Here is an 18,739-nt window from a genome sequence, read left to right on the forward strand (position 1 = left end):
CTTTCAAACACTAGGCGGAAATCGATTGGATACGAGCTATGGCGCCCTACGACGGCGTTAAAGGATTAATCTGTTGAGCGTGGAGTGGACATCAATTTATGGTGTTCGCCGCAACATTTGGTTTAGCGAATTTGCAATACAGCATCGATTGTGTACATGAATGTGAATATATTGAGTGATACCGAGTTAAAACGTTCTTACAATCTATAATTTGCGTTAATTGATCAAAAATTCTTCATTAATTTTTGTAATAACTACACTAAAAATTTATCATGGTAAATCAAGTCCACAAAGATCATTTTGCTGATCTTTCACGAACGTATGGAGGGGTAAAAACCAGAGTGGAGTAAGTCAAATTTTTTTAAATATTTTCTCGTGCAATGTGCATATATATGTATATAGATGCAATTTCTACAATATATAAATTGCATCTAAGCACACGAGAAAAAATTTAAAAAAATTTGACTTACTCCACTCTGGTTTTTACCTCTCCATATATACATATATGTATATATCTGTTCTGAATATCGTACAAATTGTAACCGCGTAAAGATGCCGTGCACAAACGCGAGGAACTTTCTTCGTAGCCCTTTTAAGGCTACACCTACGACTACAGAAAGACAAGATGTTCTCCTGGTTCTTTCTCTTTTTTCCCTTCTTCCACACACCGACGCCACCATCGGGCAATGCATCACCGTTCTTTGTGTAATGCTACACCGTACGCGTTTATCCGAGCCTACCCGCACGATAAACATCGCACCGTTATCGATATCTGTCCATATCGATCAAAGGGCTCGGGGATAATAAGGCCGTCCAACAATGTCGTGGGAGGCGGACATCCGGACCATCGGAGACAATGCGTCGCCTCTCCCGATCACAATTGCGACTATCGCTTTCTCGTATTTACGGCACGCGAGAGAGAGAGAGAGAGAGAGAGAGAGAGAGAGAGAGAGAGAGAGGACACGCACCTTCTCAATCGTCCTCACTAAGGTGAGATAGACGAATATTTATTGCCGTGGTTCATGAATAGAAGTTCGTTTGCGCGGCAGGTATAACACTACGTTAGCTCCGTGTTCTCGCCGGATAACGGTATCTCAAATTGGAAATGATAACTGTGTCACGATTATATTATCGTACTACATATATACTACTGTTACTGAAATCGTCGCAGCTCGATTGCTATTTAACATTAATAATGCATTAAAAAAAATTGGCAGTAACATATCAAATAAATATATTTTCTTACTTATTGATGGTGTTTTCAAGATGTACAAAAAAAGTATGTACGTTTAATATAGACTTTTCTAAGATTTAACACGTAAAACTATTACATTTTATCGTCCATTTTGTTTTAAATATATAACAATATACCTTCAAATATTTGGATATTTGAATACGACGGACAAAGCAGGTCAGGCACTTACCAGATGGAAAATCTCCTCTTCAGAACTGATGCGGCTGTGAAAATATTCCGTCTGCCGTGCGCCACTGATTAAGTTCACCGGATTCCTAGAGGATTTAATTTCCGCGAACGACGCACTTCGTGCGTAAACTTCGTGCCTGTACCACGTACGCGTCCTACGTATATCCAAATGTCCACGGTGCCTCGTAAGCGGCGAAACCCGAGCGCGCGACGGCCCGCGCGCGAGATCGAAATGTCTTTCGTACGCACGACGAAATGTATCGGCGATATCTGTTTCGCGCGGTATCCGCCCATTGCTGCGGCTCGCTAAGGCCCCCATATGGCGCGCCGACTCGCCGACGGCGCACTGTTTGCGCTGTTAATAACGCGCGTTAATCGTTAATTACACAGCGTCTTAATTATCGGCTCGTTGTCCGAGACGGGCGTATAAATAGCTGCCGCGGGAAGCCGCTGGGCGTATTGACGTACGACGATTCTGCTGTCTATCGACACCGAGCCTGACCGCGACATTGCCATTGTTAGACTGTTATCGTTGATGAATATTTTATTAACGTCTAAATTTCATGGTTTATGATCGATCTTATAAGTTAATAAATGTATTAGCATCTTAATTACATATTACATAATCGATGTGTACTTTGCTCCGTTAGTGTATTTCCTTATCAAATATCTAATAGAAAATGTGACATTTATGACTCTCACGATTGGGAAACGATATCCTAATGATATGACGTTTTCTTCGCGCAGATTATACGTAAAATTGAGTACAAAAGTTAAGTAAATCTCCCTCTTTTATTACAATGTTGCATTGAACAGACAAATATATATTACATCTGTAGATGTAGGTACGCATTTTTAAACAATACCTTAAATTATATCAAACTACGATACGATATTTTCGAATGTAATTGCTATAAAAATAATCATATTATTTATCATTTTCCTTTTTGACGTTTCTCAAGGATATCTATCACCTCTGGTATCGATACCTCCGTGATAACTTTGTAAAAACGATACAAAGAAGTAAAATGTTCGTATCTATTTACAAATAGTCATCCCTGATGATCAGAACAATTGCAAGCCGTCGAAGCTGGGATTGTAAACACGGCTACAGATTGGATAGACGAATGCGGCGCCAACGCGCGCGTAACGCTGACGCAACATGTAAAGGGGGAACAAACGAGATAGATATGTCTCTCGCGCAAAACCCGCCAACAGCGTATCATGTCGAATTTATCGAAGCATAGACAGATTTTTTTATTCAAATGAAATTAGAATCGAAAAACACACGGCTATAAATATACAATCATATATATATGAACAGTTGTAAATAACACACAACGTCACCAAAAGTAGAAATAAAGCATAAACTTAAAACAAATTTATAAATAACTTACATCTCGTTTGTTTAAAACTGATATTATATACTTGCCGTATGTCGCGTAAATAATAAATATCATTAAACTTAAATAACAACTCGAGCTGAAACGGGAACCGAGAGGAATTCAGGCGATGCTGAGAGAAGGCCGAAACTCAGGAAGGCAAGAGAGGAGCCCGCGGACCGGCTCCGAGTGAGCCGATGTGAGACGAAAATAAAAACCAAAATAAACGAAATCGAAAAAGAGGAGAACGTGGGAGAGGGAGCGCGGGCTCGCAAAATCGCCGTGGCCGAGGGCCCCGAGGTGGACGACGCGCAGGGCAATAAATATCGTGCGATTAGATCTCCGATGCCGCCGCTGTTGGGGTTGGTTACGAACGGAGGGAGCAACTATTAATCACTCCATGTTAATCAAGCCGGCCGCTAAGTAGGCCGCGCCGCGGCATTAAAGTGCACTGCCACGCAACGTTATTGGCGTGCCAACGAGAGACGCGCAATACATACGCGTAGTACATAGGCCGGAGGATACACAGAATAGAGGATCTACGGAATAGAGAAGAGACACGGAGAGAGAGAGAGAAAGAGAAAGAGTGTGAGAGGCTAGATCGCTCGAACCACGTGTGTGGTTAGCTTTTAGCCTTCTATTCGAAGTCCCTACCCTAAAAAATCTATACCTACCGCAGAGCACGCGCGCGTTCCTTCTGATTTTTGAGGAATTAATCGGGACTAATTGCCACGTCGGACGAAAGGGAACTCGCTGCCGATCCCTCCGTCAGTGAATTATAGCATTCAATCTGTGCAAAAAATTGGCGAATTAAAGGAGATTCATATAGCGATTTATTCTGCGAAATTGTAAACCTTGCTATCTAAAAATGGAAAATTGATTTAGATTTCGACACTTTTCCATATTCCTTTTTATTTACTTGATTTCGATAACTAAGAAATAAAAAATATACTTCGTTTTCATAAAAATACATATTAAGATATTATTCATCCTGATACACGTATGAAATTTAGCCATAATATTTATTGAAGTGATCTATTGGCTAAGCGTAAATATATATATAAAACAATGCTAGAAATTTTTTTTAATCAACCAAAAATCAAAAATTAATCTTGCAGAAATATTTTGCACCATTTCTTCCTTTAAACTCATCTATTTTTTCTAATAACGATTGTCTCAGTCTGCAATTTATTATTGATGCGCATACGAATCAGATAATAGTGCACGCATACGGATTAGATAAGCATACGAATTATCTGATTTGTGATCTGTGTTTCTGATAGATTGCACCTCAAAGAAATGTAAAACGACTGATCGAAAGAGGAAACTGGACGTGAGGAAGAAGAAACAGCGAGATGACGCGAGGTCTTTACGGACTTGTTTGTCCCTCTGCAGGTTTTTATGAATTATTTGAAAAGTTCCGTCGAAACGCACCCGAAAGATCGTTTCGGACAATCACGCAGTAGTTAGATCATGCAATCTTCTCGTTCGCAGTAACCCTGCACCGATTACGATCGTAATAATAGAAATTTCTGTCAATACCTAAAAAAAAGTTATCGTTCCAACTCAGTACTTATTAACATCCATTTAAATCATAATCAATTGTACTGCGTTACACTTGAGTAAACATCTTTTTGCTCTATGCTCGAAAGTCCACGTATCAAAGATGGAATCTCATTATGCATTCATAAAACTCGAGGTAATAGCATATTGTTAGCATAATCAAAAAATTCAAAAAATCTCACGTATATTTTGCGAATAATTACGACATAAGTAATAGTAATAAATAATTCAGAGTTCCTTTCAAATGTTGATTCGGACAAATTTGCGTGATATAACATGTTGTTCCCCTCAAGTCCCTCGATTTTTGTTCAATTCCTACCAATTCTCGATCGTCATGCATATCTTCTCTTCTGTTCAAAATAGAATTTATACAAACACCGATCAGTTTCCTGGTTAAAACCTCCGTTTCTGCTATCCCCCTCCGATCTGATCGACCAGCGTCCGACGTAGTCCGAAACAAGGCGGGTAGTCGCGCGTGCAGCAGCGGTGCACGAAGGCGAGGTAGACGACGTTGTACAAAAGTAAATAAAGTCTCTCAAAAGACTGAGAAAATATGTCGATAAATCTAACGTCTAACTGAGAGATAGGTACGGGGGACCCCGGGGAAACAGTTGTCTCGCGCGCACGGTTGCGCCCAACGATCGCGATGGACGATTGTTTCCCATGGCGCCAGTAGCCCGCACCAGAAGTTACTTTCGGATTGTCTCCCGTGAGCCGGGAGCGTGGCGAGAAGCGGGCGACGATCTTTCCACCTCTGAGAAAGTTTTCGAATTCCTTCTATCCACGACGACCTCTTTTCTCGTCGTCGTCGTTCGTCGTCATCGTCCCCCCTCCTCTCTTTTTCTCTTTCTCCTTCTGTCTTCTTCTCTATTTCTCGAACATTTAGGTCCAAAGTGTGCCTGCGTTATGTCTAAGAGCATAACTTAGAACGCGATATCGATTTGACTATGATGAAAGCAAACGATTCACTCGCTGCATCTGTTCTATTATCTCCAGTGCAACCAAATACTTCACAGAAAAAAAGTATGATTTTTATGACATTATGTTATTAACAATTTCTTCTAATCTCTTCATATATTAGCCTTGAATTTACACTATTAAATGTCTTATCTTTGCATTATGTAAGCATCATTTTTGACGAGTTAACGCATTAAGAGTTCCATTTTTTTTTTCATAGCCATATAATATTCAGATATATCAAATGTATCTGATTTACTAAATTCAATTTTACAGTTAGGATTATTTATAATCTGAAGATTACATTTCTCAATCCACGTCAATTATAGCATATTACTATTATATACGTTTACGCGAGCGTTACTTCTGTAGTAACTTACGATAATTCCTTCGCGTAAACGCCGGGATTTTGTGGTAACTTATGATAATTTACTCCGCGTAAACGAGCGAATTATCGTAAGTTGCTACAGAAGTAACGCTCGCGCAAACGTAGTATACGTCGTTCACTTGCTATCAACTTGTATAGTATTGTTCGCCGAAATTTGCTACTCGTCATTACAAGCAGAGCAATGCTTATCTACCAGGCGAGAGGGAAGCAACGCGCTATATAAAACGCGCATACGAGCGCACTTAATTTATGCCCTTCCTATCACCAAGTCTCACTTTTAAGGCCGCCGGGTAAAGCCCCGCCCGAGGCCCAAGGCGTTACTCGTGTGTGACGCGTGCAATTTCTCGTGGAATTATTCCATGTACGCGCCAACGGCAGTTCGTGATATATGGTCAGGCGCGCGAGAGACGTGTCCCTCCTACACGCGTGACCCTTTGACTCCGGTCCGAATATTGAATCACTTTAATATCTCGGAACGAGATACACGATGCACGACCAGCCGTGGCCCGCTCCGATCTTCCAGGCGTACGTTCAATTACGTTCGCGCCACGCGCGTACCTGTCTACGTAATCTTATAGCATAGCAACGACAACGTCGAACTACCAAGCTACTTTACCATCGAGCATCCTCGTAAAACATTCGATCTCTGTGTTAGTATAGGAAGTAATTCCCCCGAGAACAGATTTATAGCGAGAAAAGAATTGATTGCGTACCGGATATAATATAGAAGGAGCGATGATAAGTCACATCGAAAGAAAAGTGTAAAACTCGCTAATTCAATATGACAAGAATGATATTACGTTGTATTAAAAAGAATAAAATTAAATACCTGATAGGTTTCCAGATTGGCGGAAAGCCCGTACTGGTAACCTGCAATAATCAACAACTGCAGTTTGTTAACCAATATTGAGTCTTGCTAAAAGCATTGATTTCAGAATTGTATTTTCGCCTAGCCCATTCATGAAGATAATTGCGATTTCCCGATTGTGAATGAATAAAAAAAACTCTTAATTTGATTTTATTATAGTATATCTCTTATATTTCTTATATCTAAATGCACACATTTTATTTAAAATTGTACATAAAATCACTGTCCGCTCATTACTATCTATTTTGATTTTTATAGTCATTAATCAGTTTTGAATATAATATTCGTCAATGGATTAAGTGTTTGCAATTCGTATAATGCTAAACACAACAATATTAAATGTTTAAACTAGAATTTTGTCAAATTAACGTCAAATTATAAGAAGTCAGGTTAATGTTACACTCAACGTGTCACACTCAATTTATAAATGATAGTATAAGAGTCATGGACAGTTCTGCCTTTAATCCTATTTTTATACATAATATTTCGCTTTTTCTGTTAAACAACATACAAACAACTATTTATTACATAAATACTCCCAAATGGCTTCTGTCGCACGTCAATCCCACGATATCACGTCTATGAATAACCTTAATAAAAATTCTACTATTACGTTATTTAAGTAACGTAATAATAATTGTTTAATTACCAAAATAAAATTACGTGTACATAGACATAAGCTAAAAAAAATGGACATCGTGAGATTTCTGATATTATTTTCCATGAAGTTCGGTCATTAGTGTTGTCTTCAATATAAAATACATCAGTAAAATAAAAAATGTTTACGGGAGAGACAGAGAAAGGTATGTGTTATTGATGTCCAAGTTCAAAAATTATCGTGTAAAGTGTTAGGTATCTCTATACGTCACAGAACAGCGACTACACGCACGAGATATCTTGGACACTGTGAACCTCTGCTTTAACTGCGATATGTCAAACGGAAAAAAATCTGGGTTTTAAGTATCATCGGATTCCTAACGAGTACATCGTCACTTGACTTGATTAAAGCGTCCTCTCGTTTGCCGTCGCGGTTGCGCGACAATCGTGGTCGTAAGCAGATTCTCCTCGAACGTGTCGACGGTAAAGTCCTGTTCCTTACGCGCTTTGGGTATGATTCTGCTGCTGGCCGGCCCGTTCCGCCTTAGGCGAATGCCCACCGCGCGCTCCATGATTCCATTTCTAATCTGCTGCTTCTTCTGCGTTCGAAGCTGCTGCTTGGTTGTTCTGGAAGGCGGAGGCGGTGGCGGTGGCATCTTCATCGGCGGTAACCGTGCGGCTGGGCCGGCTGGCAATCTCGGTAGACCCGCCATCCTCGGCGGGACTGGCATACGCGGCGGAAAACCGGGATGCGGGAAACCCCCTGGGCCGGGAAGCGGCGTCGGTGGCATCGCCTGGCGCATCGGCGGCGGTCCATACCTAAACGGCCTGGGTCCGTAGAGCGGCGGACTCATCGGCGGAATAGGTGGCATACCGGGCGGAGGTGGTGGCATCGGGCCGAATCCCGGCGGTGGACCCGCGATACCGAATCTCTGAGGCGAGAACGGCCCACCGTTCGCGAAACCTCGTCGCGACATCGGAAACTTCGGCGGCCCCATCGGTCGGCCTGCCGAGTTTTTCAACAGCAAACGCATCTTCGACGTACTCTTCCTAGACGTGGCTACGACGCCGGTGGAATCCGGGGTCAGAACGACTTTACTCGTGTCGATCTTCTCACCGCGTTGGACCTCCTGCAACGCGGTGAGATAAATGTCGCGTTCGACGGAATATCCGCGTGCTTCCCCGAAAGCTGAATATAAACAGAAGAAGATCTCATTTGTCATTCACTAACCTATTTCAGGCCGACGTTTTGCATAGCGTGATAGAAAATTGGCGCGTCATGTTGCGCATGACGCGCATCAGGAAAAAAAAACGATCTGACGGCCTGTGATCATGGCCTGCTATGTATACTGCTCTTTTGATAGATATAAAATGATATCTGCTCATAATCCACAAATAATTAATTAATTCTTCATCCATTGATAAATAATTCCAAACATTTAGTAACAATTCGTTACAGTTGAGAAAGTAATATATAAAATTTTAATTACCTCATTTTTATTAAATTTAATAAAAATAAAATAGTTGAGGAAACGACTTTCCTATAACATAACGAAAGCGTATGCAAGCTTTTAAAACAACATACCTTTTAAGGAATCTTGAGTTTCCCAACCTAGCTGTTGAATGAGATATCTATAACAAAGTAACCGCGCTATAACCGTTTCTAACTCGTAACTAGGTTTTCCTATAAACGGATATCCGAAAATGTTCGATATTTAATTAAATAACAAATAAATGACAGATACGAATTATTTCTTGATACACTGTTAGCTACACAAGGCTAAACAAGTATCCAGATATTCGAATAAGTAAAGCGAATATTTGGCGAGTATTTAAAATTTGGATAGCTGAAAACTCAAGCGCTGGCAAAATAAGAGCACTCGTTTTAACTGATTAAAAGCGGCGAAATTACATAATACTATAAAATTACATAATACTGACCTACAAATTAAATAACCAGTACGGTTCACACCGTGTGTGCAATGGACTCCTATAAGTTCACCTGTAACAGAAAATTTATACACATTGCACCTTACGATACACAATTTAGTGATGCAAGTAAGGACTTTTTAAGTAGTGGCATCAATACGCACGCGAACGATACTTAATAAATTTCGTAATTATAATTTACTATCATAAAGAAAGAGTAAAACTTGTAAGTTTGTAAATTCAAGTGTCCGAGCGCATCGCAAGCTTTCCATATTCCTTTCCGTACTCCTTTCCCGAGGGAGTTTCGTAAGTAACGAAGTAAAACGTAACCGATAAAGTAATTATGCGGCGACACAGATGTGTATGCGTGAGAGGCCGGTCGGCGGGACACGCGATCGGTATCTCGAAAGCACTTTCGAGACGTCGGACGGCACCGAGGACGCGCGGGAACCGAAAGAAATATTCGCTTGTGAAAAGGGCGTCCAATAAGGGCGCGCACCGCTACGCGCGGCAAGACGTACGATTCCACGGGTCATCAATTCGGCCCGGGGCGTGGGGTCGGCACCTCTTCGGGCCCAGCAAGGGGCTGATTATAATATTATCGCAAATTACCGGCAAAAGCTGCGACGAATTCACGACGATTCGTGACTCCGGCTACAGCCGGCCGGCCGGTCGCGGCGGCGCGGCGTCGGCGGCGGCGGCATTTTCGCAAGAGCCGCAAACCTTAATGAGAGTATAGTTGACCAGCATAACGATCGAAGCGCCGCGCCGTCCACCGCCTATCTCCTCTCCTTCTTGGATTCCGTACGACCGGCCTTTTCCCTTACCAGTGTCTTCTTGTTTTCAGCGAAGCGCAAACGAGCGGAGGATAAGTACCCAAGTACTTTAGAGGCACTTCGTACCTCTTTACCACGGCTTTCAGGGCGAATTAAGTGGCCCATCGCGAGAGTCATGCGATACGCCGTTTGACCTCTCTGCGTGCCGCTTCGATCGAACGCAGAATTATATCGGTATCTCGGAACGATACAGCGCGGAGTTATGCCCTTCTCTCTTTTGATAAACGCGATACTGTACCGCTCGCGAAGGACAATAATGCAAATATATATATTTAGACGCAAAATGCATGGCGCCAGCGAGGCGATAAGATTTTCCGTGAAAAATTTTGAAAGAGAAACGGTCTAATAAAACTGCTGACCGGGGCTATTTTCGATCTAGCAACCTTCGACATAGCGTTCCATGTAAAAGTATTGGAATAAATATATGTGAATGAGCAACGTGTTAGCGGACTCGAGTATAAAAGCTATTTCTTCGTAAAAGAGTCCTTGGATTATCATATATGGGAAAATAACAGTGTGAAAAATCGTAGAATGTAAACTCTCAACCTCAATCGAACATAAACCGGAGAACTCGTGAACATTTGAAACAAGAGAAGATCGTATTTATGTAAAATAATTTCATGAACGAAATTTCAATCTTTCTTGAAAATCGATAGAGGAGACACTTTTTAAACGTTACACGTTTGTAGGATTTAAAATTTATATAACTGTAGTACGTAAAAAAAAAATTGTCTCTTCCACCTCTTTATATTTTTTGGATCATTGACGTATTCGTTAGATTTTTAGTAAATTATAGAATATATAATATATGACAATGCAATAACAATTGAAACAAATCAGAGAAGAATAACAAATCGCAGATATAATTCGACATTCATGTACACGTACACGATACGCAAGGTATGCTCGTTTCACGGTATCTATCACGAGGTCATCTTAATTTTGCATACGCCAGAAACGTTCTCTTAGTGGACGGGAATCTTCCCAGAACACGTCGGCATCTAATGTGAATCTGGAGCCAGCACCCCCGTGGAGCAGTGGTCTTTATGCTAACAAATAAGCCGATCCTCAAGCAGATTGTCGAAGACTTACGATTATTTTGATGGGCATTAATACATGTCATTCTTTTAACTACCAAACGTAACTACTCCCCCTACATTTTCATAAGCCGAATAAAATAATGTTTCAAATTTAATCAAATTTATCAACATTTCATATAAGGTATCAGCCATTCATTTGTATACTAAATAATTTTCTTTAGTAATTAAATAGTTATTTCTATGGCAAAATTAAATTTTTGCTATAAGACAAGCGTACTGACATTGAGAAAAAGATAGGAATGTGGAATTTTGCTTATCGAAGATCTCCGGCACATGAAGAAGTGAAATTCACGGATTGGCACTTGAATAACGTGTACATATGTACTCGTTCGTACATCGGTATGGAATTACAACGGCCAGAGGGATATTACGGAAGTCTTTCTGAGCACCCTGCTGTTTGGCAGCCGAAATCAAACCTGGCTCGACGGGAGCTGAATGAACATGACGATAATAATGCTTGTTGGTCGAAAATGGGCCTTGTATATTCAACAATATCATTAATTAGGGATGGGTCCGTTATCAATTCGAAGCATCGGCTTCACACTGATGCAATTATTCGCAAACGTACAGTCGTCTCAAATTTATGTTATAATACAATATAAAAAGATCATCGAGATCTTTAAATCCATGCTGGAATACCACCTCAACAAATTTTGTCTGTTAATCTTATCGTTATTTGAACTTATTTCACGTCCGTCGTTAACAGTTGCAGATACTTATGAGTATTACTTACTATACAGTCAAAACATTTGTGCACACGCAATCACGATTTTCGTTTATGCCTTCAGAATGTTACTAAAGAAAAAGAGACATTGCCACGTAGAGATTCCAATTTACCGAAAATTTCGTTCGCTGGTTATTTGCTTAGAAGATTGTAAGCTATTTAGTTAACGAGGTCAAGTAAAATGTTACTTTCCATCACAAAGATGAAACTTAAATATAATTACCATACGTCGCGAGAGAGATTTCGAACCGTGCCTTGCTTTATTGCAAGCTTCTTTCGTGTACAAGAAGATTAGAGTCTCGCTTACAAAGATAAATTCGAAATTCAGGAGAGCGGCATAAAAACGTCGTGTAAGAACGTTTCGCTAAATAACTCTTCGAGCGAAGTAGAAATCCTTGTTGCTTGTAATGAACTTCGGTCCGTCACGTTTCAAACAGCGCGAAACGAAGCGACGCGACGAAAGAAGTCGGTCGGTTGCAGTGCACAACCTCGTGCATACTGATGGACGAGGGTGGGCAGTCGCATGCAAATATTGTTTTCGCTCGTGCCCCCGAGATATCGCCGACGAAGGGAATAAAAGGCGGGCGGCGCACCCGGAATTGCACACGCCACTCCCCGTACGGCGCGCGAAGGTTGGTTTTCGGGCTACTGGAGTAGTCGCGAGGTACGACCCGAAGCGACGTGGTAAATGTGGCAATATGATATATACGTGAGAGGTACGTCAGCTCAAATAGCCTCTGGTAGATGGGAGAGATCCTGGTCGTCTCGTGCCGAGAAGAACACGAGAAGAAGATCCTAGTAGCGTAAGAGTGTAAAGCTCCGCCTTACGTGCACGTAAGAACCGCCGAAACGAGGAAGGACGTTAATGTCCGGCGTACATAAACATGAAAATATCGCCGGCTTGTTAGAGAGAGTCTTTCCAAGCTGCCGATTACTGCCGTCTTAAATCAATCCAACGATCCGAGTTCGGCCGCGTTCAATGTACGTATACGGAGCGTGTCGCGAGATGCTCGGTGAATAAAGGCTTTTGTGACGTGCCTGAAAATTAATATTAATTCGGGTTCGCGCGAAAGGAATATAAATATCCGCCTGATGCTTTCGAAACGCAACAATTTACATTCCGTTGTCAAAAATAATTATATAAGCACCGAGATAATTCTCTCAATATACATTTACACGTGAAAACTTAAGAGAGGAAAGAAACTGGCGCACGATTCTGAGACACAAACTTAACTTTTTAATGCATTGGGAATTTAATAATTGCAGATTTAATGAATAACGAAATACTTGTGTACGAGCATTTCTACGCGATCGACCGACGTCTCGGTATTAGGTATTGGATACACGGTATTGATAAATGCTAAGTGGTGGCCAATGGATGGGCAACTAAGCGGCTCCTTTTGCCTTGGAATGCGTCTCGACTCGTTCCTTCGACGGATCGTTCCACCTTCCAAGTTCGAGTTACTTGATTTATAAGTTTCCCACGTATACAAATCCGAGAGCTGTAAATCGTGATAACGTAACCGAGCATTGCACGTTCATGCAATTTCGACGCAAGAAATTCGGTTACGTTAGTTTCACATCTTATAAACTTCCTGAAAAATCTTGCAAATCCTATAAGAATTCCGAAAGTTTCGGATTTTTGTGATGTAAGTTTAAAACAGTTCTCTGTCGAATAAATTTCAAGCATCGTCCGAGGATCGCTGCCTTGAGAACGTGTACCTCAACGACAATAGATCCTAGATACATAGAGATTTAAAGATACCTCGAAATAAACCAGAGATCAAAACTCGATTCTTAAATTATGGTGTACACGTGTTCCACCGAATCCCGACGTAGTCTCACAGATATGACTGGCCGTTTGGCATGAGAAAAAATGGAGGGACAGAAACGCGAGGTTACATACGCGGAGAAGAGACGAAAAGGAAGAAAACGACGACAGGAACAAAGAAAAAGAAACGAGAGTATAAGGAGGAGAAGAAGAAACGCTCAAGGGAACTTTCTTCTCTACTGGTTGATAAACGGCGGCAGATAATTAACAACGCCCCGGTATATACTTCGCGCGTGGGCGATCCTTCGCCTCTCGAACTCTCCGGTCGAATTCGTTTCCAATCGTCGTCGTCGTCGTCTTTGTCGAATTCTCCTTCGTTCGAAACACAGAAGCCGGATCGTACAATCGCGCGAGTAAAACAACCACCGACTATTCTACATTCATTCTCACAACGTACAACACGGCCGAGCCGTAATCGAGAGAGTAAATTAGAAAAGGATGCGTCCGTACAGTCGTGATCAGCAGTTTCATTCGAGCGAGGATTCCCACCATCAGAGATTTTTCTCGCCAGAAACACGAGTACCCGTCAGTGCGTTCGATGCTGCTTCTTTTTTTTTTTTTTTTTTACGTTTGTTGGTACAAAGTTTCTTAAGAGCTATTTCCTATTGTTGTCGAACCTGATGCATTTTAGTTGGCGCCGATCACAGACATGAGTCTTGCAACTTTCATCAAACATCTCAGCGATGCGACTACTCGCGATCAATGCAAAGCGTTACATATTTGTCCAAGATTGTGGTAGATGCAATAAAGTTACTTCGATTTCTTGAGTCAAGGAACTTTGTTTCAAGTATATTTGAAGTAATGCAAACTCACCTTCACCGCATGTCGACGTGAAATCATCCATCACTTTAAAGAATCTGCAAGGAGAGAAAGCAAAAAATCTTTACTTTTGGCAACATTAGTGATTTCAATCTAGTTTTGTGACTTTATCTTTCAAAAAAGGCAATTGACACTGCAAAAAGACAATTTACTTTTTAACAATCAATCTAAATTTGTATAGAATTTTACATGACCGGAGCCAGCTAAAGAAACTTTCCAACGAAAAATATATGTATATATATATATATATATATATATATATTAGGGTACATATATGTGTTGAGTAGCATTCTGCGACTCCTGTTAATAATTAGTTCGTAGAATAACTTATTTAGTGAGCATTAACATTTTTGCCATCTAATTATTTATACGGATTATATCTAATTAGTTATCTCGGCTAAATAACGTAATTAATATCTCAAGCGCAATATTATAAGAACGCGTAATAACTGCGCCGCCTTTGAAAGGGCAGCAGCCTCTTATCCGTCCTTCATTCGCTGCCCGTAATTTTACGAAGCAGCCAGCGCGACGGCGATCGAATTTCCCCGGAGTCGATGAAAAAAGTAATCGGCTAAATAAATATTCAGGTACCGGTAACCGGTCGAACAAACCGGCAGCAGTGTAATAGCTATGTAATAGGTATGCAGAACCCAAGCGGCAAACGAAGGAGTATGGTAATGAGACTTAAGAGCCGGAATGTTGTACGTCCTGAGTTACGGACGGGTGCAGGCGAGTAAGAGTCCTTTACGCGTCACGCAGAGGCGCTAAGAAGTTAAATCGATTCCAAATTATGTCATGAAAACACGTCGCAACGGGGCTCACGCGTTTCCGACGTGGATTAATAATAGCTGCAGCGCCGGCGATTTTTCAGCGGCCAACACACATTTCCCCTTTTGTCTCCTATAAACTTTACCGCGAACTTACTGGCGGCTTCTTTGTGATCTATGAGATAGAAGACAGGAGAAATGGAGAGACGAGAAAGAGATTTCTGAAACTTCGCAGATATTCGGAGATAGGGTAGCGGTTATATAATAATTTATGGGGGTGCAGTCGTGCATCACGTCGGTTTCCCTTCACCGTCGTCACCGAGGGCGGAGAAGGAAAAGAATTCGTTAACGGATTAAGCCTACTTCGATTGCTCGATAAATTATATAAAAAGCTGTTCACGTGTCTTTTTCTTCGAGAATTTCTCGAAAATATTCCATATGCGCTGAGCCAAGCGAAATGTTTCGATAATAATTTATGCCAACGTGAAACTGATTTGTCTTGCATAAATTTAATATTTTACATCAACATTATGAAATCTTTCGCTCAAACTTTGCACAACCCAAGATTAATTAATAATTTGAAAGAGACACCGAGATCTCATGTTGAAATAAATTTAAGAAATATGCTAACATTTAGTTTCCAAGGAAATGAGAACAATGGTGACAAGCATGAAATCGTTTCATCCTCTTCACCGAACCTAGATAGATTTAGTTCTCCGAAAAGTTACTGTACGCTCGTTATTGTATTGGGTATTGGGTGGCCCAATTGTGGCGGTCTATAGAAATTTAATAGGACCGTTTTAGTGCCTTTGAAACGAACTCCCTACAGCACCGATTAGGCTAACGCGATTATAAGCACTAACTCATTCACGACTTGCCGACTGGTCTCAACCACCGTTCAATAGCGATAGGTTATAAGGTGCATGAGAGATATTTATAACCTGCGAGGGCTTGTTAACTCATAATGACTTTCGAAATAGGTGCATCTCGTTTTGGATTGTACTCCAATCCAATCGTAAACATTAGAGGCATTAACTACATCAATACGTCTCCATAAGTTGAACAACCTAGTGAAAAATTCATTGTCATAATTCATTGTCATAAAGTGCGCATGAGATACGACAAATTTACACGACTCTATGTAGCTCGCGACACATAGTCTGTGCAAGGTCAGTGCAAGGAATGAGATAAATCATGTATGTACATACGTACGTATCGGTAGCGGAATAGCGCGCGCAACGTCAACTCTGTCACTCGCTCCCACGGTCGCGCATTTGTAATACTTGAAATATTCGTGGCGCGTCTTCCACGGTTCAAGAGCGTGACAGCACAATCACGAGGAGATGCATCTATCACGGGGGAGGGGAGTGTGGGCCACAGCCTTCTACGGGATGAAATATCGAAGGATAGCTGCCGGGGCTCCGCGCTCCGCGTGCCACGGAGCGGCGCGGCGCGGCGCCGCCGAAACGTGAAAAATGACGAGCGTTAAATTAATTTGACTTTCGGATTTGAATTACAGATTCGAGACGGACGCGGAGGTGTCGTTGTACACGGCGCTTCGCGCTCTGCCCAGTAGAAATTCCCCTCGAAGAACCCAATATCGAGAACCAGCTCCATCATCATCATCATGATCATCATCATCATCATCGTTGGCGTCATCAGCGCGATGGCCATATTTCCGACGCCATCCCCCCGTCGGAAAACCAAAATCAAAAGCTCTCTGACCCGCTATGTAAGACCCGCGGCCATCAATATTTATAAAACCAGTCATCTATCAGTGGATGAATTCCTTCTATAGGAATATTTTACTGCGTTGGCCGCTATGAATGCATAGATTTCACCGCGTATCGAGTGTTTACCTTTTTATTCAATATCGAGAAGTCTCATTTATATCTTGAGCGTTTCTATGCTAGAGACCGCAAACTGATCGATTCGGTTACTAGCAAATAGCTAAATGCAGTTCCGCTCGTTGTCATATAATTTCGCGCGTTTTTAATTTATCCTTTCGACCTGTTTTCCGCCCTTTAACAATTACAAAAATTAATCTAGAATATTATATATATTCTAGTATTCATACAACACTTCAACTATACTATCACGTAAATTCAACATTATTTAATTCAGTTATATTAGCAAGTAATATTGCTAATATGTAAATTTATCTTCATACGTCGATTCTTTTTTTCTACAATTTTTCTTAAATAATTATACCTTAATAGCGTTACATCTACGTGATGTTCTCGGAACAGTTATTACCGCGTATATTGCGAATATCATATAGTCTCCGCAACCAAGGTGTTAATGGAAACACGCTTTTACAATCTTCTCAAATCTAAGTGATATCGTCGCTAATTAACTGTAGGGCCTATCGAGATGACTCTGCCGATAACTCCAGTTTGTTTCGTGTAAAAATCGTCAAAATCACACGGAGAAGTTCGACCGGAATAAGGAGACACGCCTGTGAAACCGCGAAACGACGTTTATGGCAGCGCGATTGTCGGTCGTAAGTGGCGTTCATTTGAATATCACACGGTGTGTGGTCCTTCGCACGCGCCCACCGTACTACGTGCTCGCGCCCATTTGCGTGCGTGCGTGTAACTTTCCTGGGAGATCACACGACCGGTCTATGTCATGCCGTGAAGACGGCGCGATTGCGTAATCGCACACGTTATCCAGAAGCTCGATCGGAAGAACAACGCGTTGTGCTGTTTAAATCTATAAATGAATATCAAGTTACAATTTTACCGTCCGACAAAACGATGATAAATAAATACATCATGGGGGCTCAGAATTTCAGACACACAGGCAACCCGCCTTGATTATCCGCGGGACACGTCAGGCTTTCAAAGTCCGTTAAACGAACAATTTTTTATTCCAGATTTCAATTGACTATCGTAAACGAGTCGAAATGTAAAAGAGAATCATTGTGCTCGGTCGAAATAAAAACTTGTCTAGTCAACAGTGTTAAATGGCGCATTATACCTCGAACGATTCATAAAGCACTCGTGTCAAGATGAGTGAAACTTTATTTAACTTAGGTATATAAATATTTTCGTAAAATTCTTAAAATTCTTTTGACCAAGATTACGTTTCTTATTTAAAAAAAAAAAAAAAAAAAAAAAAAAAATTTGTTTTTATAAAATCACATCATGCAATAAAAATTTGAAAAAACTTGCTTTGTTATTTCGTTTCAGTGTGCATTAATAATGTAAAAATGCAAGTTCAATCAAGTTTCCATTTACAAAGATATGATGCATATACGAATTATTCTGCGCTGTGAAGGATGATGAGAGAAGCAGTCGATAGGCCTTGATCGATCGACGCTATGTAAGGCTATAATTTTGACGTAATATTTCAAATTTGTAAAATTTTTCGGCATAACATTTTCAAAATTACGAAATAAGTATATTTGTTCTGTAAAATCGACTATGTGTACTTGCAATCCAGATACTAATAGAGAAGAATATCACACTGCACTTTCCGAGTTTGAGACGTATGTAACCTATATATAATTTTTTGCATTAACATTTTATTAAATATATAACTCTATTATTA

At 40.9% G+C, this 18,739-nt stretch overlaps 2 protein-coding genes across 4 annotated transcripts in view; both read right to left on the bottom strand.

Moving 5' to 3' along the window:
• LOC143895769 (fibroblast growth factor 18) overlaps positions 1–6,599 on the bottom strand; it is a 139,244-nt gene extending 132,645 nt beyond the window's left edge. For both annotated transcript variants that reach the window (XM_077403114.1, XM_077403112.1), the window contains exon 1: positions 1,425–6,599. The gene's annotated coding sequence lies outside the window, so the exon portion shown is untranslated. The remainder of the gene's footprint in view (positions 1–1,424) is intronic.
• A 125-nt stretch (positions 6,600–6,724) lies between these two features.
• LOC143895768 (uncharacterized) overlaps positions 6,725–18,739 on the bottom strand; it is a 40,725-nt gene continuing 28,710 nt past the window's right edge. For both annotated transcript variants that reach the window (XM_077403108.1, XM_077403107.1), the window contains 4 exons: positions 14,412–14,455; positions 9,120–9,180; positions 8,764–8,810; positions 6,725–8,367 (listed from right to left, as the gene is read on the bottom strand). In XM_077403108.1, coding sequence (XP_077259234.1) covers positions 7,571–8,367; positions 8,764–8,810; positions 9,120–9,180; positions 14,412–14,455 — 949 coding nt within the window. In that variant the 3' untranslated portion in view covers positions 6,725–7,570. The remainder of the gene's footprint in view (positions 8,368–8,763; positions 8,811–9,119; positions 9,181–14,411; positions 14,456–18,739) is intronic.

This window comes from Temnothorax americanus, unplaced genomic scaffold, assembly GCF_048541705.1.
Source record: "Temnothorax americanus isolate GAGA-0224 unplaced genomic scaffold, ASM4854170v1 Scaffold17, whole genome shotgun sequence".
NCBI lineage: Eukaryota > Metazoa > Arthropoda > Insecta > Hymenoptera > Formicidae > Temnothorax > Temnothorax americanus.